The sequence below is a fragment of the Mirounga leonina genome, unplaced genomic scaffold (genome assembly GCF_011800145.1).
Source record: "Mirounga leonina isolate KUSES-001 unplaced genomic scaffold, KU_Mleo_1.0 Mir_260, whole genome shotgun sequence".
Taxonomy (NCBI): domain Eukaryota; kingdom Metazoa; phylum Chordata; class Mammalia; order Carnivora; family Phocidae; genus Mirounga; species Mirounga leonina.
This window is the reverse complement of record NW_023270642.1, coordinates 1,732,534-1,759,940: the sequence shown is the minus strand read 5'-3', so window position 1 is coordinate 1,759,940 and position 27,407 is coordinate 1,732,534. Positions and strand designations below refer to the sequence as shown.

Sequence of the window (27,407 nt, the reverse complement as noted above, 5' to 3'; positions counted from 1 at the left end):
ATAGGTGTTGTTGTGGCTTTTAAAAATATACCTACTGTTGAATGTTTTAAAATTTATTTTAATCTGTTACTAGTTACAAAGTCTGTTTCCTACTGATGGAAACTGATAACTTTGAGAGGGAAAATTCCTATTGCAAGTAGCCCAAATCAACCTGGTCTATTATTTGGAGAACAAGTAAGCGGACAACTTGATCTTCTTTTACTGGAATATTTCAAGAGTAAAACAGTTTCTGTCCCTGAGTATGACCTAAATAAATATTTCAAACGTTTTATTTTTGTAACTAAAAGTAACTAGTGTCTGTTGTGTTTTATATTTTTTATTTGTCCTATATATCATTTATTCAATCGTTTTATACTAAAAATTATAATGAGGCTCTTTTTTCTAAAGGCATCTCTTTCTGGTAAATATTGATAAGACAGTCTTTCATATAAAATGAGCTGAAGTTTTTTAGTCCATTTGCAAATCATGAATTCCGGATTTAATTATATCCCAAGGGAACAACCTGAGGAAACCAAAAGTACTGACATAATTGGATCAAATTGTGTAATCAAAAGCAAATGATACGGTTATTAAATCTAATGAAATGATCTCCCAGCATTTAATTCATTTCTCTGATTCAAGAAATTTTAGTAATAAGTGAACGTGTTGAAATGGACATTCTAGGCAGTCACTGCTCCTAAACAGATCTTTCCTCTAGACTGTTTTTGGTTGGAAATATTTCTAAAGGTTACACCTTAAAGCAGAGAGTTGATATCTTTTGGGACGTGGGTGAAAGGAAAGGTGACAGGAAGTGAAAGTATGGGTCCTTATTAAAAGGCAGAAGGAAAGCAGTGAAAGGAGAAAATTGCTTTTATAAAGTACTGTTCCTTTGTATCACCACCTTCATTTCACACAAAATGAACACAAACCATAAATTGGTAATCTAGATGATATCTTAAAGGAGTAATACTACTAGTCTATAAAGATTTTGTTAAAATTCTTAGAAAAGATAAGCTCCTGATAAATGATTGAAATGAATAAAAAATGTACAGAGAGGGTATGTGACCATTTCACAAACATGGTGATATATTCAGTCTCACTAGTAACATTGAATTCAAACTAGAATGACAACAAGGCTTCTTGTTGATCAGATTAACTAAGGGGCGTGCGCGCGCGCGCGCGCGTGTGTGTGTGTGTGTGTGTGTGTGTGTCTGTCTGTCTCAGGGTAGCCAGTCAAGAACTGAGAAGGGTCTAAAATTTTATCCTGTTACAAGCTAGCTAGTTAGCCTGCTACAATTGCATGGATGGTGATGGAGGATGAGACTCCTGGGTCAGAGATGAAAAATTTTATTACTGTCAGCACAGCTAGCAGCACGAGCATCAGCATATTTGGTTCGGTTCCTCTAATGCCCAGGCTCATGGAAGTGTCACCAGTGGCCCAGAAATAAGGCCTGCATGCTCTGTGGGTTATGTTATAGAAGTTTTGGTATCTCCCTTGGGAGGGAAGTACTACCTATGTTCTCAAGACTTGCAAATATGCCAGATTCTGATGGAGAATTGTCTTCCAGTATAGACCATAAAAGTTGTGAAATGGACAGTTTAATATGAGTCTGGTAGAACTATCAATTGATTTGGTCCTTTCAGAAAATAAATGAGCACTGAGCTCTTTAAAATGATCATGTCATTTGAAGCATTCTATTTTAGACTCCTTTCAAAGAACATAATCCTAAATATTGAAATGTTTTTATTTAGAAATCTGTGATGACTGGAGTTGAAAAGTAGCCTATGATAAGTGAGGTGATGGAATATTAAATCATTTAAAAATGTTTTCTGTATAATTTGAAATAAAATACATCAATTAAAACATTTCTATTTTATTGCTATTCCTGTGTAAGCAAAGAAAAATACGATTTCAAAACACTAGAAAGAAGTACCAAATGTAAGGTGGAAAAGCTAGGACTCATCTTGATCAGTACATTGTTTTCTTGGGGAGCATGACATACTTTAATCATGTCATCACTTACAATCATGACATACTATAATCATTATTATCATAATTATAACCAAAGTTTTGTTTTATATAAGATAGAAGACAGATTTATTTTAAAACCAAATGATACTTTATAAATAAAGATTGAGTTTTACTTATGTACAAGGGGGTCTTAGTACTTAATCATTGTGAGGCAGTGTTCCATGTATTTGACATTAATTAATTACTATGATTGTCAGAAACTCAGTAGACAGTACTCTTCCCAGTCTATAAATGAGTAAGCTGAGGCACAGAGAAGTTACATAATTTGTCAGAATCATGCAGAATCCTTGTTTTTAACAACCAGGCTAAAGTGCTATATCAAATATAACACATGTCTAATACTTTAGATTAATTGTATTTCTTTAATATCTTAATTTTTGTTTGGCATTTTTATTACATTCTGGGTATTAGAGACAATGCAGTAATGCATAGCTAATAAGTTTTATTAATGTTAATCTCTAATGCTATTATAAACTGTTGAACCATGATCTAAAATTGGCATTCAAACTAACCGTCATTGCTATGTACCCTGTGTCAAACATATAATCAGTTTCATTTTGTTTAAGAGAATACATTCTCTCAATCCCCAGGAAATCTACCAACTAGTTTTTGCTTCATTGAATTCAACTAGAAAATTGAATGAAAGCATTTTTTTAAAACTACTTACTTTATCCAAACTCTTTACTGGTTTCAAGTAAGTTAATGACTACATTTCATTTGTGAAATTATAATATTGCATTGGGAAGTAATAAACCAGTACACATTCTAATATATGTTTACATGCATGGATTTTGCTATAGGACCCATGTGTTACTCTTTACTTGCTTATTAACAATTTAAAATAATGTAGAACTCTGGGGACTGCTATATGTTTTCTTAATAAGCCCTTCAAAATTATTAATGGTGAAATATGTATTTATCATTTAGGAAAACAGGATAAAAAATATATATCTTGGTCCTTAATGAAAGTCCTCTTAGGTATTTGTGGACCACAGGGCTCAATGATGAACTTGTCTTGGTGTGACTCTTCTTCACTCATCTCCATTCTTTCTTTGGTTCTGTTTAATTGAAATTTCTTCTGGTTATCTAATTTATATGGTATCTTAAGAAGTCCTTTTCTCATCTTAATCTTTCTCCCATTCCGAATACTACACGTAGAAAGTGATTTTTAAAAAATCTCTGCTTGATTTCTAAGACTGATTAAATATGATACATATCAATACCAATGAATAATCCCATCTTTGTACTTCCTTATAATGTTCTGTTTTATTTTTAAGCCCTTGATTCTATGCAAAGTCACTTTTCAGGGAAATTATAATGTGATATTATGTAATAAAAAATCCTTTATAAAAGTATTGTAAGGTTTAAAAAAATCAATAAAAATGGCCTTTATTGTAAGAAGATTTTGTGCTCATGTAAAAATACTTAATTCTATAAAGACACAATAAAAATCACTTGTAGTCTTGCCACCCAAATATAACCACTGGTAAAATTTCCTGATGTTCATTCTTCCTGTGTTTATCTTAAAATGACACCCCTCCCCCAATTTTGATAGTAATTCTCCATATGAAAGTTCATTTATGATATGTTCAGAATTTAATGTTCTGTGGGTTTTTTTTTTTAACAACATAAATTTTATTACATTTTCTCTTCTCATAGATCCTGACCCTGACACTAACTAGTTGGCTAGGATCACATGCATTACTTACTAGCTTTGGTCACTCTTCCTTGAGTAAAATGGAGTGAAAAAACATGGCAAATCTCAAACCATAGGCCTTTTGATGCCATTTTCAAAATCCCAGCTCAGCCACTGCAGGGAAAGGTGAAATCTTTTCTAGGCCTAATTTCTCATAATGAGAACTCCTACTTTGTTGTGAGGATTAAATGAAAGAGTGTATATGCAGTTTGTGTTGTGTTGTAGATGTTTAGTAAAATTGGTTCTTTTCTCTAAAAATTTTATTTTTATAGGTAAGGTGCTGTGCACGTAGTGGTATCTGTGAGTCCATCACAGCTTCCGGGACAGATCAAGTTACTTCCTTTATTCCGATTAGGAATGTAGGGTGTGGTGACATGAATAAGGATGTAGCCGAGGTGGGTGGGTTTCTGCCCAGCTCCGTCATTCATTGCACTGCTGCACATGCTGGGCATGCCCAGTGCATTTCTAGATATAATCTCACATACAGTGTGTAGTAAACCTTATTAACAAATACTTTGCATGTCAGCAACACAGCTCTGTTATCCAAACTGCATTGTGCATAGATTACTGGGAACTTGTCATGTGGTTATGTTGCTAGCTTATGTTTGGGAAAAAGTTTCACATGTAATTCATTAGAAATCCCATATATTTGGGGGCACCTGGGTGGCTCAGTTGTTTAAGTGGCTGACTCTTGATTTTGGCTCAGGTCATGATCTCAGTCAGGGTCCTGGGATCAAGTGCCGTCTGGGGCTCTGCACTCAGGGCCAAATTGGCTTGAGATTCTCTCTCTCTCTCTCTTGCCCTCTCTCTCGCCTGCTACCCCTGCCCCCGCTTGCATGCTTATGGACTCTCTCTCTAAAATAAAATACATCTTGGGATGACTGGGTGGCTCAGTTGGTTAAGCGACTGCCTTCGACTCAGGTCGTGATCCCGGGGTCCTGGGATCGAGCCCTGCATCGGGCTCCCTGCTCAGCAGGAAGCCTGCTTCTCCTTCTCCCACTCCCCCCTGCTTGTGTTCCCTTTCGCTGTGTCTCTCTCTGTCAAATAAATAAAATCTTTAAAACAAAAAATAAAATACATCTTTAAAATAAAATCCCATTGTTTTGTTTATTAGAATATGCTTAAGGGTTGTGTTGAGGATTAAACTGAGGTTGTATCGAAGACTAAAGAGGTAGATTCTCTACTGAATGGCACATTGTAGGTCTTCAATATATATTAGCAATTATCGTTTTTATTTTTTGTTATATATTATAAAATCTGTAAGTTTCTTGCCTCTTTAAGTGATTTGCACTGATCACTAGCAAGAAATAATTTGTTTCAGTTTTTTATTGATTTAAATGAAAGTTTATTTTAAAATTATTTTAGTTCCTTCAAATATTAATTTTGAAATCATTTTTAAGCCAAGGAGAATATGTTTTTTGAATGAAGAAAAATATATATTTTAAACATACGTTGTTTTAATATACCACTGAGTGAGATAAGTCTCTTTTACTTACCTGGGTATTACTTACTTCACCCCCAGAATAAAACATTTAAAAATGTCACCTCAGTAAGGTTTAGAATGTTATTAGAAAGGCAAGATGGGGCACCTGGGTGGCTCAGATGGTTAAGCGTCTGCCTTCGGCTCAGGTCATGATCCCAGGGTCCTGGGATCGAGTCCCGCATCGGGCTCCCTGCTCCTTGGGAGCCTGCTTCTCCCTCTGCCTCTCTCTCTCTCTCTCTGTCTCTCATGAATAAATAAATTAAAAAAAGAAAGGCAAGATGGTCAGATGACAAAATCCATACATTTCAACAATCCATACATTAGTTTTTTTAAGGAATGTTCAAAAGAAAACAATTGGGTGTTATTCTGGTACACAAGCCCCCTATGAAACCAGATTGATAAGGTTGATTAAAATCATATCATCCAATGGATGGCTACCTGGCCATTCCTGTGTGGTGGGGGGACTGGAAATAGTACAGAGGCACTTCATGCATAGCAGGTGTCTTCAGTATTGCTGACGTGGTGATAGATACTTCGAGTGGTCATCTGTTTGGCATAAGTATGGATAGGAGTGAGGCAGATGATGCCAGGTGGGATGCTGGGGTTATTGAATTCAGTGATGCTTAGTAAGGATTAATATGTAAAGCTTCTTTTGTGTATCATGGGGGCACAGGAAAAAATGGAAGAATTAAGTGAAGGAAGAGATTCCAGTATATGATTGGATATTGGACCAGATGTCTTCCAGTACGATTTCTCCATGCCCTGAAATTCTAATAATCTGTGAGAAGCAGACTTATATTTTGGAACTTAATTTTGAGATTCCACTCTGCATGTAACAGGTGCAAAGATACATACTTTTTGTTGTTCTCTGTAGTGAGATAGCTTTCATAAATCAGCACCATCTGTTCTTCTTTTAAAGACTCTTCTCTTGCCTTGGGTTGTGTGGAGTCATGTTGTGTATGTTCCAAGACAGGAAATGTTTCATTTCTGTGGTAAATGAAAATTTCATGGGCTGTGTTAAATACTGTGTTTGCCATTCCATTTGATCAGTCTTAGCTTGAGATGAGAATGTTTGGAATCCTGTTGAGGGGATAAAGCTCACATTTAATACTCGACATCACAAGTACTGAATCGTTCCTAATATAAGCCACAATTATTTGGTGTTGACCTCTGGGTTCTGTGGTGTACAGTTTATGTTGTAATGAACTGCACTGTATTTAAAAGTATAACGGTTATTAATTCCCCAATACAGTACAAGAAAATATTTTTTAAGAGGTCTTATTATCTAGTATTGTCTGTCCTTAAAGGATTTGAATCAGTTTTTTTTTTCATAAATGTTTTTACTCAAGTAGAATATAAGGACCATGAAATAAAATTATATTACACATTTCCTGATTTTATTTGTTTAGAAGGTTGCTATAGATTTACCATTCTCAGTTGAGAAGTCCCCCTCCCCTAGATATTTTCAATCGTTTTCCACATGTGATGGGAAATTACTTTTCCCTGGTGATTTGACCAATTAATCAAGTCGTGGCAACATTAACACAAAAGCCTTCTGGAATTCTATTTATAATACTTAGGGGATGTGGAAAGAGATTCCCCGTGGAATTATTTTTCCCCAGATGTGATCCCCCCAAAAGTGATTTAATTCATGCTGTGAATATCCAAGTAAATATTTTTTGGGGGGAGATGCTGTAGCTCATTAGTAGTTAATGTGTCTCTCATTAAGTTTGGAAAGTCTTGGAGGCATTCTAGAAAGTGTGAGAGACTGTTTACTTAAGCATTTTTGTAGCAATATAATTGAACCCATTAAATTATTTATTGTTAAGAATAATAAAAACACTTGAAAAATATTGTAAATTTGTTTAAAAAGATAGCATCAGAACTTTCATTTCCTTTTGTGTTTCCTAAACATAAAGATCAAAGATAGGTGTGCAGGAAATTTAAGGAGGCAAATAATTAGTTTTTTATAAAATGTTTTTAAAATGGTAAATTATTTCTTAAAATTATAGGCGTTTTTTCAAGTAATAACTATTCACAATATTTAATTCTTTGGAACTTGGAGTTTAAATATGGATATACAGGTGGTTGGTTTCTAGATAAAGTTTTATTGTGTTGCTGTAAAGCAGAATGTGTGCTTTTCATTTCCTTGCTTTTATAAGCAAACCAGTTAACAAGTTTGTCCTCTTATTTTGTATGGTGATCGATGGAGGCAGCATTCAGTTAAGTGTTCTAATTGCAGATCCTTTCCTTCTTTGCAATGACTTCTACTTATGGTTTTGGATATATGTGTGTGTGTGTGTGTGTGTGTATTTTTTTTTTTTTTAAATCTGTGACTATAGAGAAGATATTTAGGACTCAAGCAGGAAAAAATACAACTAGATATTTTTTGAAATTAAGGAGTTTAGCCAAATTCAGTTTTCTTTAAACACATAGTTCATGTGAGTGCTTGTGATTTCAGAATGTATCATCCCTTGGTTCTGTAAGGGCTTTTTAAGTTGAGGGTTAGCCTTGATATTATTCATAGTATGGAAGAGAATAAGATTAATTTTTCCTAGAAGCAGAGAACAAATAAATTCATGTCTTCATCTCCACTTGTCTAGTACACATTTCTAACCTGATCTAAAACTCATCCTCCTCACCCAAGCTTATCACATTTTCATTTTCTCTTATTCTTTTCTCTCCTTTGACTAGAACGCTTCCATCTTTACAAAAAAATTCTGCTTAGATCCGTATAATATGGTAATAAGGCAAAAGAGTAACAAAATCTTTCCCCTCTTCTGCATGAGAATTTAAACTTCAGTTATTTTTTGGCTCTCTTTCTCCGAAAACCTGATAAAGACTTCCATCCACTATCTTTATACGGTAAAAGTGACCTCTGATTAGTAAATTGCATATGGACTCAGAAAACTATAAACATGGGACAAGCAGCTTTGCCAGTGGTGGTGGTGGTTTTTTTTTTTTTTTTTTTTAATTTTATTTATTTATTTGAGAGGGAGAGAGAGCATGAGAGTGGGGAGGGCCAGAGGGAGAAGCAGACTCCCTGCCGAGCAGGGAGCCCGACGCAGGACTCAATCCCGGGACTCCAGGATCATGACCTGAGCCGAAGGCAGTCGCTTAACCAACTGAGCCACCCAGGCGCCCTGACCAGTGGTGTTGTTTTGAGGTACATACTTCTGTGGGGCCTGAGGCTTGGAAACCCGAGTAGCGAGTAGCGCTTGCAGCCTGCTAATGTGAGTCTTTTCCTGCACCTGAGTTGGGACACACAGGAGTAGCTCCAGGTCCGGGACAGTTATGTGGACTGCTCCTCCCCAGGATGCTGCCTTGCTGGCAGGTTGGGTTTTCAGCCTTAGGTACTTTGGGCATCGCAAATACGTAGTCAGAATAAAAGTATAAAAATAATACTAGAAGACTTTTAATGAAAAAATGAGCACTCTGTACTGCTCCTCTTGATTCTCCCGGTCCCTCTCCCCAGAGGGACTGTTTATATAGGTATTTATTTTTGTATTTACTTCCATGTTTCTAAATAAAATATTTAGGTTGCTCTTTCCTGGCGACCAGTTACTTACATCTGTTGACTTACACTGTGGAAGATGAAGGTTTTTTCTTTTTCTGCCACCTATACTTGCCGTGTTTCCGTCTCCTCACATTAGATGTCTAAGTGAAGTCAGTAGTCAGTGTCACATTAGATGGCAGTTTGTGGCTCACTGCATGACCAAGTAGGTACTCTGATTAATTTTTTTTCCCCTACACATTTTCCTTTGTTGTTCCTGGAGTCAATTGCTTTTGACCTTTTAAAAATCTATTTTGTTTTATCTCTATATTTCTGAACTTTCCCCCCACATTCTCTAACAGGTCTGTTAAAAAATATTTCCCAAATGTTCAAAAATATCAGACCAATTATTAATTTCTTTTTTTTCTCAGGGAGATAGACTTTCCAAACTTCTGTATCCTTTTGCTCTAATCTGACTTGGCGGCTTCTTCTCTGAGGTGTCTTTTCACCTTATTCTGGGACTTTCCTTGGGTTCTGTCCATTGCTTTATTGAATTTCTTGGATTTTGCTGGAGCATATCCAAAAATAGCTTACTACGAAAGGGTCCATGGGAAATAAAGAAATCGCATATCTGAAGATTTTTTTTCAACTTTCATACTTGATTTTTGTTTGGTTGGTTGAACATAGAAATAAATCCCCACTGAAAAATTTGTTTTAATATAGAAGGTATGACTGTTATCTAGTAGAATTTAATGTTACTTTAAAAAGCATTGTTATGATAGGGCATTTTGTTACTGATATTCCTAGTTTTAGTTTGCTAGCAATCATACAAATGCTACCATTTGGCAATGCTTAGATTAAGCTCTGTTGTTGGGAGATAATTCTCCGTTTTTCTCTTCCATTTTCGTATATCTTGAGAGCAGAGGCCTTTGTTGTGGACTATCCTTGCAAGGATGTATGTACAGCAAACAACCTTGGAAGATCGATATAGTGTCTCCCTCCATAGTAACGGGCAGACATGCTGCTGCCTATGTAAGGTATTTGGGTTCCCTAAGCTCAGGTTTATTCTGTGTGCACCAGCGTTCCTGGTTCTCTTCACATCGCTTTGTAAGAATTTTAGCTGCAGAAAAGTGTGTAACAGGATGATACTTTGGCTATTGCTGTAATAAACTGTCCTTTGTCTCTGACCTGGGGGGGGTCTCGTTTTTTTCCGCTAGCATCCATGAAGCGATGCAGGCTAAGTTAGGAGCTTTTAAGTGGGATAAAATCATAGACTCTTCATAGTTTTTTTTTTTTTTTTTTAAGATTTTATTTGTTTATTTGTCAGAGAGAGAGAGAGACCATGCGAGCGCATGAGCAGGGGGAGTGGCAGGCTGAGGGAGAAGCAGATTCCCTTCTGAGCAGGGAGCCCCATGTGGGACTCGATCTCAGGACCCTGGGATCATGACCTGAGCCGAAGGCAGACACTTAACTGATTGAGCCACCCAGGCTCTTCATAGTTCTTGACATCTGCTTTTCCTCTGAAAATTCCCTCAACCAGTAACCCGTAGTGTTTTCTTCCTTGTGCCATTTATTTGATTGTATACATCATTTAGCTGTTTATATTTTTTAATGTGTATTCTCATTTCAAAGACATTTTACAATGAAGGTACTTTGTATGTAGCAAAACGCAACAAATATCAGGTTTTATGAATGTTTCTAAAATGTAGATTTTGTATTTAATTGAGTAGGTAATATGTTTAATATTAAGTTGTCTTGTAAGGCAAAAAGTATGAATGGATGAATTTGTACTCTTAAAATATAATTGTGTAACATTGCCTTAAATTGTTTATTTGTGGTATGTTTTATATGTCATGTATTATTTATTTCTCTTTTAAGTACTAGCTAACATTTACTGGGCAATTATTATGTGTTAGGCACCATGTTATGCTTGTTATACAGATTATCTTATCCCTCTCAGTAGTCCTAGGAAGATGTCTTTATTGTTTGTATTTTACAGAAGAAGGGATAGAAATATAGAAGAGGTATGTAACTTGCCTAAGGATATAAAACTGGCAAATGGTAGAGTCGGTACTCACACCCAACTGTTTAATTCTTGAACCCGAACTCTGCTATAAAATGCTATAAAATGGAGAGAAGGGAAAAGATAAAAAGTATATTTTCTCACCTGGAAGTTTTTAACATTGTGTAGTTTAAATTAATATTTTAGGCCTTCAGTATTGATTTGACATAAATAAAAGCCAAGTTTCATTTTCTGTGTCTATAATAGAATTCAGTATATAACTTGTGCTAAAAGTAACTATGTTCAGTCACAGCTTTTTAGAAGTACAAAACAACAAAATAAAGCAGCACAGGAGTTGATATTTACCCATCCAGAAGTTGGGAAATTTTAAGTTGTGGTTCCCATAGCAATTGCAGCTCAGCCTCAGGGCAGTGAATGTTGTGATCTCAACTGAACACCATATGCAGCAGCATGAAATAATATTCTACATGCTCTTGGGGGCCTGATAATGGCCACTCTGGGAACAATGAATGTGTAAATTATCAGTTACTGTTTTATCACTGTAGTTTGGGGCATTTCATTTATGTGGCTGTTTCATAGTATAACTTAGGTGTTTCACTGGTTATACATCATGGTAACATTTCAGTGGGGCTTAAATTATTAATGAATCCTGAAATGAAATGTTTTTAACTTGAAAGATTATTTTTGTCTTTTCCATCTGATTTATAAACAATCACTTTGCTCTCCTCCTACCCCCACTGCCAGTGGAAAAGCCTAATTTCAGGAGTTCTTGTTTACATTTAAAGTGTGGTCCTTAGGCAGGTTCAAGATGCTAGTTAACCTTTGAAATGTATTGTGTGCTCGTGCTTAAAAGAGATAGATGACTAAGAAGTGCGTATTAGAGCCTCTTAAATCATAGGATCATCAATCTTCGAGTACCTTTACTTCATGCAGTACACTGCCATGGAGGACACGTCTATCTACAACTCATAGAAAAACTTTGTGCCTTCATCTTCTTATTTTGGTGGATTCACAGAGGAATTGTCAATTAGGTATTAATCAGCTGCTCTGTGTTGCCTTAGTATTGCTTGAAGAATTTAAAATACTGCTTAACACTGTGCTGAACCTACGACCTTTGCTTACCATTTTGTTGATTGATGTCTTTGTTGATGGCATATAGATTTCTACTATGAGTCTCTCAAATACATGATTAAAAAATATAAAATTTTTCTTTAATGGTAGACTCCTATATAGGTGGTTTAATAAATTCACATAGAAAATCACTGTTACCGAATTTATATAGTGGAATATATAACAAATATATCCTATATATATTTGTTACTGTTGGACAAATTATGTTTAAATAAATTATGTTTATATAAGTTATACATATATATAAATTATGTTTATATATACATATTATGTATGTAATATATTACATTATATTATGTATATAATATATACATAACAAATTATGTTTATATAAGTTATACATATAAACTTCCAAGAAACAGATTAAATAAATTTTATTTATGTGTATTTGGAAACTTATTACCCCAACGATTTCTAGGGATGATTTTGTTTTATTAGCAAAATATACAGAGTATCTACTGGGTGCCAGACACTGTGGATCCAAGGTGAAGCACACTGAGCCACTTAGCCACTATGATTGGAGATTCCAAGTCTTTTCCAAATATTCTAATTTGGTTAAAAAGACCTTTGATATCAGTCAGTCATGTTTATCATTATTTGAATTATCCTGGAAAGCCAACTTAACTGTGAACTCCTTAATGAAAAGATGATGGCCAAGGTTATAAAATGAGGCATATTCTTGAGTGGCATTTCATTTATTTTTAGGTAGCCGTCACATTTATTCCACATGCACCTTTTGTAGTACCAGCATACTCACCCAGTTTCTATAACGTGTTGGAACGTAATGTCTTACAATATTACCTTCATAAAAGGAGGGATACGAAAGTGGGGGTTGAGTATTTTGCTGTTTGTGCCTCTCCCTGTGCTTGGTCCTTCATAATAGGAGTAAACAGAAGTGGTTCTTTATGGCTAAGATCTTAATGCCTTCATAGATACCTCTGGATAACCAGTCAGCTGGCTTAGGGTAACTTTATGTGAAATTTCAGAGGATGAAAGATTTGAGTCTAGGATGGTACTTACTGCATGCTCATTTTGACAAGCTGGTTTAGTAGGAACTGAGGAACATTGAAGATTTTGGTAGTTGTTAAGGTTTTTAATGGTCTCAACTATTTGGATTAGTAAAAATTTTAAACAAGTATCACCTGTACCCTGCACATTTATTTATTAACGTAGCATTGTAGTAATGCATAATTATTCCTGAAAACATAAACCAAAGAGTGAAATAAGAATTATAAGAACATTCACATAAGTAGAAGTTCTTTCCTTACTGCAGTGGTATCTTGTCCATCTCCTGGGATATGCTAACTCAGGAGACTGTGGCTTTAAAATACAGCTTGGCATATACACATACCCATCTTATCGTTAAAGCTGATCCTCCCTAGAAGAAGGACCTAGTTAACATGATCAGAATGCCTATTAAACTCCAGTTTTATCCAATTTCCTTTCACATTCTGGAAGTAAACCTAACACAGAATATTCTTCTCTTTGTGCTGTGTGTCTCTAGGATGAGGATGGGACAGAAGAAGACAACAGTCGCGTTGAACCTGTTGGACATGCTGACACTAGTTTGGAGAACATACCCAGCTTTTCTCTGGAGTAAGTTACTGATGGTTTTGACTAAATTTGCAATATACGTGTAGCATTACTGATAGCAGCAAGTATTCCAAAAGCATATGGCATGCGGAATGTTTGTGCTTAGTTAAAAACATGCCTTGCATTGGTTTGTTTTCCAAAGAGCATCTTTCATCTATTGACTTGTAACACTTAATGTAAGAAGTATAGCATGGAAATTTACATGTACCTGTCCTGGTTTCATGCCTTGGCAAATACTATTAAATGATAATATAAAATAGTATTTGATTGAAAATGTTTGTTGTGTTAACAGCACTATAACTGTTTTCAAATTGCTTTCTATGTCAGTGTTTTGGTCATTTGTTTGTTCTTCAACTTTGCTAAATTAAAAAAAAGTATAGATAGACTTTATTCGAAAAACCAGTTGGATCATGTAAGCATTAGTCATTTTAGTATATATTTTTTCGAAATGGAATCTCTCAAGATAATTGTTGAAAAATTAGAGTCATAGGTTATGGCCCTTAAACATGACTTTACTTATAAAAGGACAAAGAAAACTTTACTATATTATCACAACTTTACAATTATCTTAAGTATTGGCATGTTTAAGTGGAAGGTGTTCTCAGAATTTCTTCCCTTGGTAATTTAGACCAGGGAGGGCAATCATTCTGAAGTTTTGTCTGACTTTGGGTAAAAGTTGAGGAGGCCTAGATATTAGCATGTATAAACTCTTAATTTTGTCTTTTCTTGGTCTTCCAAGGGAAGGCTCTCAGAACTTTCTCAGTGAGATTAAACAGGGTCTAGAATCAGGTTATGTTTAGATAGACAGCAACCAGCACTATTACAGTTAAGAAGTACTTGCCATGTCCTAGTTCTTTTTAGATAGAATGTGGAATAAAATAAATTTATTAAAGTTACCATACTGTTTTCAGTTGACAAACTAATCATTAAATAGATGTTCAAATGATATGTAACAGTATCTAAAATAGAAGTTGTGAAATTCTATGACAATATAAAAAATTAATTCATTTAAATAGTATTACTTCAGTAAATATTTTGGCAGTTTGGCAAAATTTTAATTTTTTCCTAGTTAGCATATGTGATTACATCTATGCCCATATTCTTAATTTTGTTTTGATTTGTTTGATATCACTGTCTTTAATTTTCTTTTAGTCTTTGTATTACATAATGAGGACATTAATAGTATCTAGGATAACTTTTAAGTTTTTATTTTAGAAATACAATTGAAGAATTGGCATTTCCATTATATAAAAACTAAACTGCAATCTTTGTCAAATCCATTGGTAATCTTTATAGTTGTCCAGGTTGCTTCTACTAGGTATTTAATTGAAACACTATTTTTAAAAATTGATTGTCAGGTAAGACCTGCTTAGATTTCTGTGTACTACACACATGCACACACACACACACACACGGAAAACTCTATAAAGAAAATGAATCGCACTTAAAAGATTTAGAAAATTTACATTCTCCAAATTACACCAGTTTTCATTAAGCTCAGGCTTATTAATAGTAAAGTACTTTTGTTATGTAATAGAAGTAACTTCATGTTACTTACATCTCTCTCCATGACTTTAAGGTTCAGTTACAAACACTTATAGAAATTATTTGATGTTTAGCAGGTATCTATTGGCTTTGAGGAATGAGTTTCATTCCCGGCATTGTGGTACACTTACAGAAGTTTAGGACTTTGAATTGTTGTGGAAAAATGTGGGAAATAAAGATAGCTGGATCACATCTGGCCTGGAACCTATGGAGGCAAAACAAAAGCTTTGACCTCATTGGATTATTGGAAGGATTGATAATGTGACTTACGCAGGAGCACTTTGTAAATTTTAAAGTGCTGTGCAGCCAAAACACCTTTATTCATTTAATCTTCATTAGCCTTGAAATAAATACCGGGATGGAAAATTTTCAGTGGAAGTGTAAGGTTTGACTTACAAAATGTGTACTTGTATTACACATAAAAGAGTGTGGTCCGAGAGAAGGGGTTCTGTGTCATTTTAATGTAGTTATTTCTGATGAATGCTGTCTCTCCAAGCCATCAGACTAGTGTTCAGGTATGTAGTGTTTACTGCCGCTCTCATCACCACGCTTGTATTCCAGAATGTGTATGTGTATGCGTGTGTGCTTGGTGAGATTTTCGTTTTGTTCTCTTCTGTTGTTTATGGTGTGTCTGTGTTGTAGCAGTTTTTTGTTGTTGTTGTTTTGTTTTGTTTCGGTTTTGGTTTGTTTACAGTACATGTTCATGCTCCCTCATTCATCATTGTCTCACAGTGATATGGTAAAGCTCGTACGAGTCCCCAACGATGGAGGGCCTCTGGGAATCCATGTAGTGCCTTTCAGTGCTCGAGGCGGCAGGTAATGTATCCTGGAGGTTTTTAATTGAATCATAATGTTGAGTGTTTTTATCTTCATTTATGCCTAGATATAGAGTGGTGTTGATTTAGCATATGCTTAATAGGGACATTTTCATTTGGGGCCAGCTGCTCCTTCATTCATACGTATACATCATAATCACAGAAAGCACTTATGCTGATGAAGAAATCAAGCATTTAAATTATTCTGATAATGTTATTGGTCATCACACATCCCTGCAAGCATTTTACTTTGCTGTATATTGATGAAACACTTTAGAGTCAGCACTCCAGCTGAATTTGGAGAATTAAGGGAGAGCTTAAAGCAGTTTTCTGGAAAACTTATGCAATAAAAATGATCCAGATAACTTAGGTAATGATTCATTTTAGATTCATTTTTAGGTTTATTTAGTTCTTAAATTTTTGTAAGATTTTTATGATTATGTTTGAAAGTTTTAAAAGTTAAATAAGCTATTGATTTATTTCCTACCATGTGGTCTGTGGCTCCTTCTCTTCAATCTCTACACACTCAAATGTCAAACTTTTGTGCCGTTAATGGCTTTGTTACTTTAAAGAATGTGTATCTTTAAAAACTTCAAATGTTGTATGACTTTCTTTTATTCTGCTGCTTCTTTCTATTAAAAAACTATTGGGTTTATTAAAAGTTTTTGTTTTAGTATCTTTAACTACTGTGACTTGATTTTGCGACTCGTGGTTGATGGGCCTTTGTCAACAACCCGTGAAATGCTCGCATCCTTGTCCTGGGGAAGTGAGCTGTTAAGTGGCTGCAGTTTACTTGTATCCTCTCTGAAAGCCCCATCCAATAATTATCCAGTGAAATATACTTAGGAACTATTTGGCTTCTTATTTTGAACTTCTTTCTTTTTTTGTCGTCATCATCATTATTATTATTTTTAACTTCCTTTACACTGGCAGAAGAAAGAGGAAAGCTGGAAGGTGGCCTTAGACCAGTGACTGAAAACGTGAGACGTGGTTTACACCGTTGCCAGCTAATTACAAGCATCTAGTATGTTGTAAAACAAACAGATGGGCTGTCAGTGATAAGTGTGTGGTTAAATAATTTTGTTAATTGAGTATTTGAACAATTGTACTACCTTCCTGGTGAATGCTCCTAATGGTGGTGACTCTAGGTTTCGCCTCTTTGGTAAATCACATACCTTATGGAATGTCTGGAAGTTGAAACTTTGGTTTACCTAGATCTCTGCTGGAGTAAGAGGCTTGATAGTTAGTGTTATATAACAAGCTGTGAAATTCCCCTTGAATTTTGAGATGGTGTTGTATCCCTTTTTTTCCTCCTTCTCGTCTTTGTTTATTTTTAAACTCTGGAGAAGCATTGAAATTTCTTCGAGGTACTTTCATTTAAACACGCTTAGTTCTTTTTCAAAAATGGCCTTTGCCTTTATTTCCTTTAAAGAACATAATTTTAAATGATCTCAAAAGTTAAATCTTTTTTCATTTATTTCATGAGTAGAAAAAAAATGATACAGTAAAGTGCAGGGATTATAGCTTCCAAATATTAGTGTACCTTTATCTCCCTGTGGGATATAACTTTCTACAAATGAGATTTAACTGTGTATGCACCAGCTCTGAACCAGTATTTCATCTTTTTGTTATATTGAAGTATAATTGATGTACAATATTATATTAGTTTCAGATGTTCAACATAGTGATTTGACATTTGTATGTATTATGAAATGATCCCCATGGTAAGTCCAGTTACCATCCATCACCTGAGTTAATAATATTATTATCTGTATTCCCCGTGCTGCACATTATACCCCATGACTTACTTATTTTATAACTGGAAGTTTGTTCCTCTTGATCCTCTTCACCCATTTTACCCACCCCCAACTCCTTCTCCTGTGGCAACTACCAGTCTGTTTTCTATGAGTCTGGTTTTGCTTTGTTTTGTTTTGTTCATCTGTTTTGTGTTTTAGATTCCACATATAAGTGAAATTATGTGGTATTTGTCTTTCCCTGTTTGACTCATTAGCTTAATAACTTCAAGGTCTATCCATGTTGGTCACAAATGGCAAGATTTCATTCATTTTTATGGCTGAGTGGTATTCTATTGTAGATCTATACCACATATTTATCCAGTCACCTATGGATGGACACTTGGGTTGCTTCCATATCTTGGCTATTGTAAATGATGCTGTAATGAACATAGGGGTCATATATCGTTTCCAGTTAGTGTTTTTGTTTTCTTTGGATAAATACCCAGAGGTGGAATTGCTGGATTGTATGGTAGTTCTATTTTTAATTTCTTGAGAAACTTCTGTACTGTTCTCCATAGTGGTGGTACTAATTTACAGTCCTACCAACAGTGAATGAAGGTTTCCTTTTCTCCACATCCTCAACAGTGCTTGTTATTTTAGTGTGTATGTGTATGTGTGTGTGTGGGGGAGGGATTGATAATAGTTATTCTGACAGGTGTAGGTGATCTTATTGTGGTTTTGGTTTGCATTTTGCTGATGATTAGTGATGTCAAGCATCTTTTCATATGCCTGTTGGCCCATCTGTATGTTTTCTTTGGAAAAACATCTACTCAGGTCTTCTGCCCATTTTTAAATTGAGTTTGTTTTGTTTTGTGTTTTGTTTTGTTTTTGCTTTTAGGTGGTGTGAGTTCTTTATAGATTTTGGATATTATTAGCTGCTTTTACAATGGATGATTCTCAAATATTATCCCCTACTTAGTACATTGCCTTTTCATTTTGTTAATAGTTTCCTTCACTTACAAAAACTTGTTCATTGGATATACTCCCATTTGTTTGTTTATTTTTTTAAAAAGATTTACTTATTTATTTTAGAGAGAGAGAGGGAGAGAATCCTCAGACTCCCTGCTGAGCCAGGAGCCCGATGCGGGGCTCTGTGTCCCAGGACCCTGAGATCATGACCTGAGCTGAAATTAAGAGTTAAATGCTCAACTGACTGTGTCACCCAGGCACCCCTCCCATTTGTTTATTTTTGCTTTTGTTACTCTTGCCTGTAGAGTCAGATCCAAAATAAAATATATCACTAAGACCGTATCAAGGAGCTTACCACCTGTGTTTTCTTCTTGGATCTTTATGGCTTCAGGTCTTACATTCAAATCTTTAATACATCTTTAGTTAAATTTTGCATATGCTTTAAGACAGTGATCTAGTTTCCTTTTTTTTTATTCTTTTGCATGTAGCTGTCCAGTTTTCCCAACACCATTTGTTGACAAGACTGTCTTTTCCCCTTACCTGACTGTGCCACCCAGACACCCCATCTTTAACTTTTGATATTTATTTACAACATGTCTTGGTGTTGATCTTTCTGGGTCATTTCATTTGGGACTTTCTGTGCTTCCTGGACCTGGATGTCTTTTTCCTTCTCCAGGTTAAGGAAATTTTCAGCCATTATTTCTTCAAATAAGTTTTCTGCCCCCTTCTTTTTTCTCCTTCTGGGACTTGTATAATGTGAATGAAGTATGTTTGATATTTTCCCACAGATCCTTAAATCTATCCCCATTGAATTTATTTGTTCATCTTTTCTGTTCTGTTTGGGTGATTTCCACTACCCTGACTTTCAGGTCACTGATCCATTTTTCTGTATCATCTAGCCTCCTTTTGATTCCATCTAGTGTATTTTTCACAGCAGTTATTGTATTGTTTTGCTCTGTGACTTGCGTTTGGTACTTTCTTATATTTTTCTATCTCCTTGTTGAAGTTCTTGGTGTGGCCATCCATTTTCTTCTGACTTTAGTTAGCATCTTTATGACTATTACTTTGAAGTTTTTCTCAGATAAATTATCTCTGTTTCATTAAGGATTTTTTTCTGGGATTTTATTTTGTTCTTTCCTTTGGAACACGTTCCTCTGTTTCCTTATTTTACTTGACTCTGTTTGGTTTTGTGTATTTTGTAAAACAGCTCTATCTCCCTGTCTTGGGGAGTGGCTCTGTGTAGGAGATGAATCTTAACATTTAACCTGATCCTTGTTCTTGGTTGTCTCTTGAGTTGTCTCTCTAATTGTTTCAGTTCTGTGGGGTCCAGAAGCCCAACCCTCCCCACCACACCTGAGCCTGGTGCTCACAGGACATCCCCTAAGTGCACTACACATATCTGTTCAATGAAGGCAGGGTCGCATGAGCAGCGAAGGGCAGAAGGCATGGGTCTGCTCACCTGCTGCACCTGGAGGTGCTTGCAGTGGGGAGAAGGGCTTGCTTTCCTGTAGCTGTTAGTTGGCTAGAGTGCGGTGCAAAACATGGCGCCCGCAGTACTATCACTAGCCGTGTGGAAGTAACCCATCAAAATGGCATCTGCCACCATTCCATCCCTGGAGAGAATACCAGCAGACTTCTACCCTCTGGTAGATGCCTGAAGTTTGGCAAGTGAAATTCCTTCACCTGTGGTCTAGACTTTTTTCAGACTGCTGCTTTTTGAGCTGGGTCCTGCATGTGAGTCCCTTAAGAGGGAAATCTTTGTTCTCGATAGCCCTGTGGTTCTCCTTAATGTAATTCCCGTTGGCTTTCAAAGCCAGACATTTTGGGGGTTCCTCACTCTGGTTCAGGCCCGCAATGTTGTGATATCTAGCATGGAGTACAAACCCCTTGCTCCTCAGGGAGAAACTGTGTATATTGATTTATGTATGTATATATTTATTCATATTTGTGTTGTATTTTAAGCTTTTTCCCAATTGTGGGTCGCTGTGCTGGGGGGTTTTGGCAAGAGCACATGTCTGTGTGGTCTTTTCGTCCTTTCTTAAGGACTAGCTATTCAGCTGGTTCTCAAGTTCTTTTCTGATGGACGGTTCCGTATGGAGCTGTTTGATGTGTCTGTGGGAGGACATGAGTTCAGGATCTTCCTACACTGCCCTCTTGAACCACTTTCTGCCTTCCCATTTAAATGGGACTTAACCAGTATTTCAATCACAAGCATGTCATTTTCTGTCATTTATTACACATTTCCTCCCTCAATGTGAAAGGATATTAGGATAAAACAAATAGATGAAAAGCCTAGAGCAAAAAGAGAGTAAGACAGAAAAGTAAATGTAGTATAGATTAATTCAATGGAAGCAATTTCACAGAATCCATCAGGCACTGGTTACCATGGTGTTTAGAGATATAGAACACATTCAAGTAGACAAGTATCCCTTTGCAGAACTACAAGTTATTTTATAACTGTGTCATTTTTAATCCCTGTTGATTTGGCATTTAAAGAAGAAAATCTTGTGCAGCTTTCTTGTATAAGGGACAGAGAGATTAAGAAAATCAGGTTCTTTATAAACTCTTTTTAGACATTAACAGTTTTCATATTAGGAAATAACAAATATTTGTATTGCATTTTTAAGCTTCCTCATGGACTCGATAGTAATAGTTATTCAGAGTTAGGCTGTCATTGGGAGAGAAAAAATAGGCAGGCTGCTTAGAATCATAGAAGTCAATCTTGAGGAGGAAGACACACCCATGGTTCTTGTTCTCAGAAATGCCTATAGGTGGATTCTTCTCATTCAGGCAGAAACCTTCCCAAGCATTTACCGTGTGGTGATTCCTGTGTTAGGTGCTAGGAAACAAAGATGGACAGGACATAGTCTTTCTCTAGAGATTTGCAGTCAAGATGGAGTGATGGCCAAGAAATCACACAACTATAATTATGTGATAAATGCTGATAAATAATAGGTACTCTGTGAGTTGATAGAGGAACAATTGTCTGAATTATGTAACTGAAGCTGGCTTGTTGCAGAAGGTGGTTTTAAATGTGATGACAGCTTATAAAGGGAGCTACATCAGCTCCGTGGTGGCTGCAAGGGCAAATTAAGCAATGGAGTATGGCAGAAAGGAAGAAATTAAGTGGAGCTCGTGAAGAAATTGCATATATATCTAGTGGGAATAAAAGAATACATATTCATGGGATGTAAGTTGAAATTTCCAAGAATAACTTCTCTTGTGCAAAATTCCAATCACACTTGGGCCTTCTCAATTTTGGAGATATGACTAATTGAATAACACTTACTGAATACTTATTTTTGTAAAAGTGACCCATATATGTCAGTATTGCTTTCTGATTTGGATTTCAAAGTCAAAAAGTCTAAGGAACAATGTGGGATGTGAATTATATATCATAAAGACAAGACATAAAATGCAGGACATCTCGAATGCAAATATAATTCAGGAAAATAGGAAGAAATGTGAAGTCAATGTTACAGAAATTCTTAAAGCCACTTAAGTATTATTATGGCCTCAGGGATAATGGAATTTTTTAAATAAGGATCTTTCTGGGCCTACTTAAAAAGACTATTTTCTGGAGTAAAGTCAGATGGTCTTTTCTGATTGGAGGCATCAGCGATAGCTAGCATATGGCTGCTCATCCCCCAACCACTCCCTCAGTACCTAGGCACGGAGACAGTGTTACCTTCCCCTTGATGCTGCTTTTCTTTATAAGTGTTTATTTTTTAAATTCCAGTTAGTTAACATACAGTATAATATTAGTTTTAGGTGTATAGTATAGTGATTCAGCACTTCCATACAGCACCTGGTGCTCATCACAGCAAGTGCCCTCCTTCATCCCATCAGCTGTTTAACCCATTCCCTACCCATCTACTCTCTGGGAACCATCAGTTTGTTCCCTATAGTTAAGAGTCTGTTTCCTGGTTTGCCGTTCTCTCTTCTTCTGCTTTGTTTTTTCTTTTCTCTTTGCACATTTGTTTTCTCTTTTAAATTCCACATATGAGTGAAATCATATGGCGTTTGTCTTTCTCTGACTGACTTATTTTGCTTAGCATTGTACTCTCTAACTCCATCCATGTCATTGCAGATGGCAAGATTTCATTCTTTTTTATTGCTGAGTAATATATATTCCATAATATCTGTCGATGGACAGATATTTGGGTGGTTTCCACAATTTGGCTGTTGTAGATAAGGCTGCTACAAATATTGGGATGCATGTATCCCTTTGAATTAGTATTTTTGTATTCTTTGGGTAAAGACCTACTAGTGCAATTGTTGGATTGTAGGGTTGTTCTATTTTTAACCTTCTGAGGAATCATCAAACTGTTTTTCAGAGTGGCTGCACCAGTTTGCATTCCCACCAATGAATGCAGGAAGGTTCCCCTTTCCCCACATCCTCGCCAACACCTGTTGTTTCTTGTGTTATTGATTTTAGCCATCTGACAGGTGTGAGGTGCTATCTCATTATTAGTATTTCCCTGATGATGATAAGTGATAATGTTAAACATCTTTCCATGTGTCTGTTGGCCATCTGGATGTCTTCTTTGGAAAAATGTCTGTTCATGTCTTGTGTCCATTTTTAATTGGATTATTCTTTTTTTGGGTGTTGAATTTTATAATTTATTTATATATTTTGGATGCTAACCCTTTATCAGATATGTCATTTGCAAATATCTTCTCCCATTCTGTAGGTTGCCTTGTAGTGATGCTGTTTTACTTCACTCGTCATCTTGTATGTATTTCAAAAATAAAGTTAACTGATTCCCATCCAGAACTCTTTATTCACAGTTTCCTTACCTTGAAATCAATTTTCACTTCACACATATAATTTGATTTCCTCCTGATGTAAATGTCAAACATACCCTTCTTATTTAAATCACAAATGCTGCTACTTTCAGGGAGGTTATGCCAAATAATTGCCTTTTCCTTTGGTAGAGAAACTATGTTTTATTTTTTATTTTTTTCTGTTTCTAGGACTTAACCCATAGGTATTACTCAGTGATGCTTACAAAGTAAAAGTGTGAATGAATTTATGCCTACCCATATTAGCAATGGCATTGCTATGTTAGATATAGATAAATAAAGACATATCCTAGTTTGATAGTTGTTAATGAGTTTTTCTGAGGTTTCTAATAATGTAATATTAGGTATTTAAAAAGCAAGATAAAAAATGTATACTGTAGACATTGGGTTTATGAAATTGTAAGATTTAAATTTGGTTTTAAGGAACTTAAAAGTCCAGTTGAAAAATGTGTATAAGAAAAATCTATGCTATGTGTCAGAAGAACTGCACGCACAAGTGCCCTTGGGATTTAGCAGAAGGACGGAATACTGTGTGCCGTGGTGTATCCTCAGTGGAGCAATGGGGCTTGATCTGTTCTTTGAAGGAAGTACAGGAGTTATGCTAGAGACACTCTGGAATGATAGTCTTCCCCAGGAAGATGCCACATACACATGTGCATGATTTGGTAAGAAACAATGAGTCAAGGATTTGAAACAGAATTTATTATAAGATAGCACTGGAGAGATTGTTACAGAGCACTTTACAAGTGACCGATGAGACCTCATTCAGTAAATAATGGAGAAATTGTTAAAGTTTTCAAGAAATATGACTATTTTTTAAAAGATAATAGTTATTCTTTTACCTGGACTCCATAGTATAACTTATAGTGGATATTATACATCTTTTCCCCTGTGGAAACCAGTATGGCTAAAGCATGTTATTCTTTTTTTTTTTTCTTAAAGATTTTATTTATTTATTTGACAAAGAGAGACACAGCGAGAGAGGGAACACAAGCAGGGGGAGTGGGAGAGGGAGAAGCAGGCTCCCAGCTGAGCAGGGAGCCTGATGCGGGGCTCGATCCCAGGACCCTGGGATTATGACCTGAGCTGAAGGCAGATGCTTAACCGACTGAGCCACCCAGTCAAAGCATATTATTCTTAATATGCAGTCTGTTTCTCTGGGTCTTTTCTGTAATGGACATTTCCCATTTATATATACATTCTTCTTTATTCTTAGACCTGTGGTCTTTGGAGTGTTCTTTCACAGTACTTTTTCTTACGTGAATAGTAGTTATAGGCTTGTGTTTATTTTATCCAGCAAGTTTTTTGTTTGTTTTTGTTTTTGTTTTTGTTTTTAACAGATCTTGTATCTACCAGGCAGTATTCTTGTTTCTCTGCATACAGTAGATCAGGGCTTGGCAAACCCTTTACGGGGTCAGATATTCAACATTGTTGCATTGCGGGTCACCAAGTTTCTGTCACCAGTATGCAGTTCTGTCATTGCAGCATGAAAGCCATCATAAGCAATGTGTAACCAAATGGGTGTGGCTGTGTCCGGTGAAGCTGCATTTATAAAAATAGGTGGCAGGCTGAATGTTGGCTCATGGGCCATAATTTGCCAGCCCTGCTCTAGAGAACCAAACAAAAATGCCTGTCATCATGGAGTTTCTATTTTAGTATTTTTTTTTTTTTTGTATCTAAAATCCCTTCTTCTCTGTTTCCTATTCATAATATTTGTGGGGTGGGAGGAGAGTCCAAAATTTCATTATCACTTACTGGTTGATAAGAAAATCTCTCTGTTGTAACTGTATATTTAATTTCCCACCAACACATACCCCTAAATCTCACGAATTCCCAGAAGAAGGCAAATTAAAAAAAACAAACTCATTGAACATCCTCCAGTGAGTAATAAGTATTCACAGAACTCTTCTTCCTGTATCTGATTGTCAATCATGGGAATTAAGGAAGAATCCTAAGTCTTCAATTGGGAAAGCAGCAGCCCTTAGTAAGAAAGGGAGAGTCTGAGGGTGTGTGTGTGTTTCTAGCTTTCTGCTAACGGCTCATGCTAGCTTGGCCTTATTAATCCTGTCTCAGCTCACTTTATATAGATGAAGATATTTATCTTCAATTTAACATTTAGAGTATCAGATGAAGAGTCAACACTACACTTTCAATTGCTGTAGTAAAGTTTCTTTTCAAAATGACTTCTTCCCCTTGACTTTTTGCTTTATAATACATTGAAAACAAAAAGTTCATTTTCTTTCCAGGATTTCTTGTTAGAAATGTTGTGTTACCTTTTTGTCAATGGTTAACTTGACCACATGTTATCTTCATGTTATTGGCAGAGGGGTTGTTCAGAACAGTTCAAGTTTTAAGACCAGAGGTCCCTGGGACAGAACCCAACTCTGTGTTTTGGTAGAAGTGTAGCCTGAGCAACTTAGCTTTGCTTAGCCTCAGTCTTCCCATCTAAGGGATGGACACTCCTATGATTTTGTATGGCTTAAATAGGAAAATGTATGTGATTACAATATAACATTTAACAAAGTACTTGGTATTGACAATTAATAAGAATGCTATTTTATCATCCATTTATCTTCCTGTTATGTGACTTCGAATTCCCTCCATGTTGCTTGTTGTTCTGGTGGTTCTGGTTGTTTAGATAGGTGCTGATTAGTCTATATAATAGTGGAAAATGATGATTTTTTTTCTTCTGTTTTGAACCCAAGATGAGAATTTATTGCTATCATAAATTTAAGATTCACAAAAACAGCTGACCCTGGGACAACACAGGTTTGAACTGTGTGGGTCCACTTGTAAATGGATTTTTCTCCTATAAATACAGTACAGTACTGTAAATGTTTTTTGTCTTTCTTAGGATTTTCTTGTTAACATTCTCTTCAGCTTATTTTAAGAATATAGTATACAGTACATATAACATGCAAAATATGTGTTAACTGACTAATGTTATCGGCAGCAGTACGTTATTAGTAGTTAAGTTTTTGGGAAGTCCAAAAGTTATATGCAGATTTTTTACCACACTGGGGTCAGCACCCCTAACTCCACATTGTTCAGCAGTCAACTCTATACACTAGTTTAGTTACTTGAGTTTATATTTTAATGAAGAATTATAGCCAGTTTGAATTTCATGGAACTAGTTCATTTCGGATCATTGTAGAGTTTTGAAGTTATCATTTTTGAAAGAATAAATATACTCTTTGAGTATTCAATTTTAATTTACTTCTGAGAAAACAGTTTAACTTTATCAACTGAATCTATAGCCTTTTGTCTGAAAGTTTTCAATTGTGCATTCTTAGTTGTAGACTTGTTTGTTTTAATAAAGGATTATAATAAGTACATTTGTTTTAGACAGAAGAATGTAACTTATATTTAGATAAATCTTGCTTCTTTAAATGTGGAAGTATGATGCTTGTCATTTCTGCCCTAAGCTGAAGGATTTCTCTATTTTTATTTACCTTTTTTTTTTTTTTGAAATTCTTCATCTCATCTCTTAAAGATTTAAGAAACTAAGGATTTTTTTTTTTTTTAAACTTGGAACTTCTTTGAACTTTCTTCTGTTTGTGTCTGCTCTGATGGTGGCTGTGGTTCTCAGGGATCAAATGTGGGTAATTGCTGGCTCCTCATGTGTAGTGTTCAGTGAGGTGAGAAGGTCTTGCTGATGCGATCCCATTTGGCCCACTTCTGCTCTGCCTTCAGGACAGTGGTGGTGTTTATACTGTGTCAGCTTTTATTAAGATGAATTATGATCATTTCCATACAGCTGGGTGGTGGTTGTGGGAGTTTACATTATCAAAGCAAAACTCAGACTTACTTCGCCAATTTAGATGTCAATAAAACATTTGTTACTTATTTTCAGTTTTATCATTGGTTGTAATTTATACTTAGAATTGAAAATGTTAACATGTATGACTGAGTTTGTTTTAATTAAGTGTATAATTAGGCTAATGAACCTTGTAAAAATGTAGTGGTGCAATCCTTAATATAATCTAAGTAGTTAAATTTCTAATTACACATCCAAAATCATGTACAAAGATGCAGCATGTCAATGGCTTGCTTTCTGGGACTGTATTCTTCTTCTTTGCCCCTCCCCCGCTTTTGGTAAGAAACAT

The 27,407-nt window shown here is 35.6% G+C and overlaps 1 protein-coding gene across 24 annotated transcripts in view; it reads left to right on the top strand.

Moving 5' to 3' along the window:
* The window catches only part of PARD3 (par-3 family cell polarity regulator), a 657,675-nt gene that overhangs the window by 359,776 nt on the left and 270,492 nt on the right, over positions 1 to 27,407 (top strand). For 23 of the 24 annotated variants that reach the window (XM_035029555.1, XM_035029556.1, XM_035029553.1 and 20 more), the window contains 2 exons: positions 13,342 to 13,433; positions 15,708 to 15,791. In XM_035029555.1, the coding sequence (XP_034885446.1) occupies positions 13,342 to 13,433; positions 15,708 to 15,791 (176 nt within the window). The remainder of the gene's footprint in view (positions 1 to 13,341; positions 13,434 to 15,707; positions 15,792 to 27,407) is intronic. The other variant, XM_035029545.1, reaches the window with a different exon arrangement.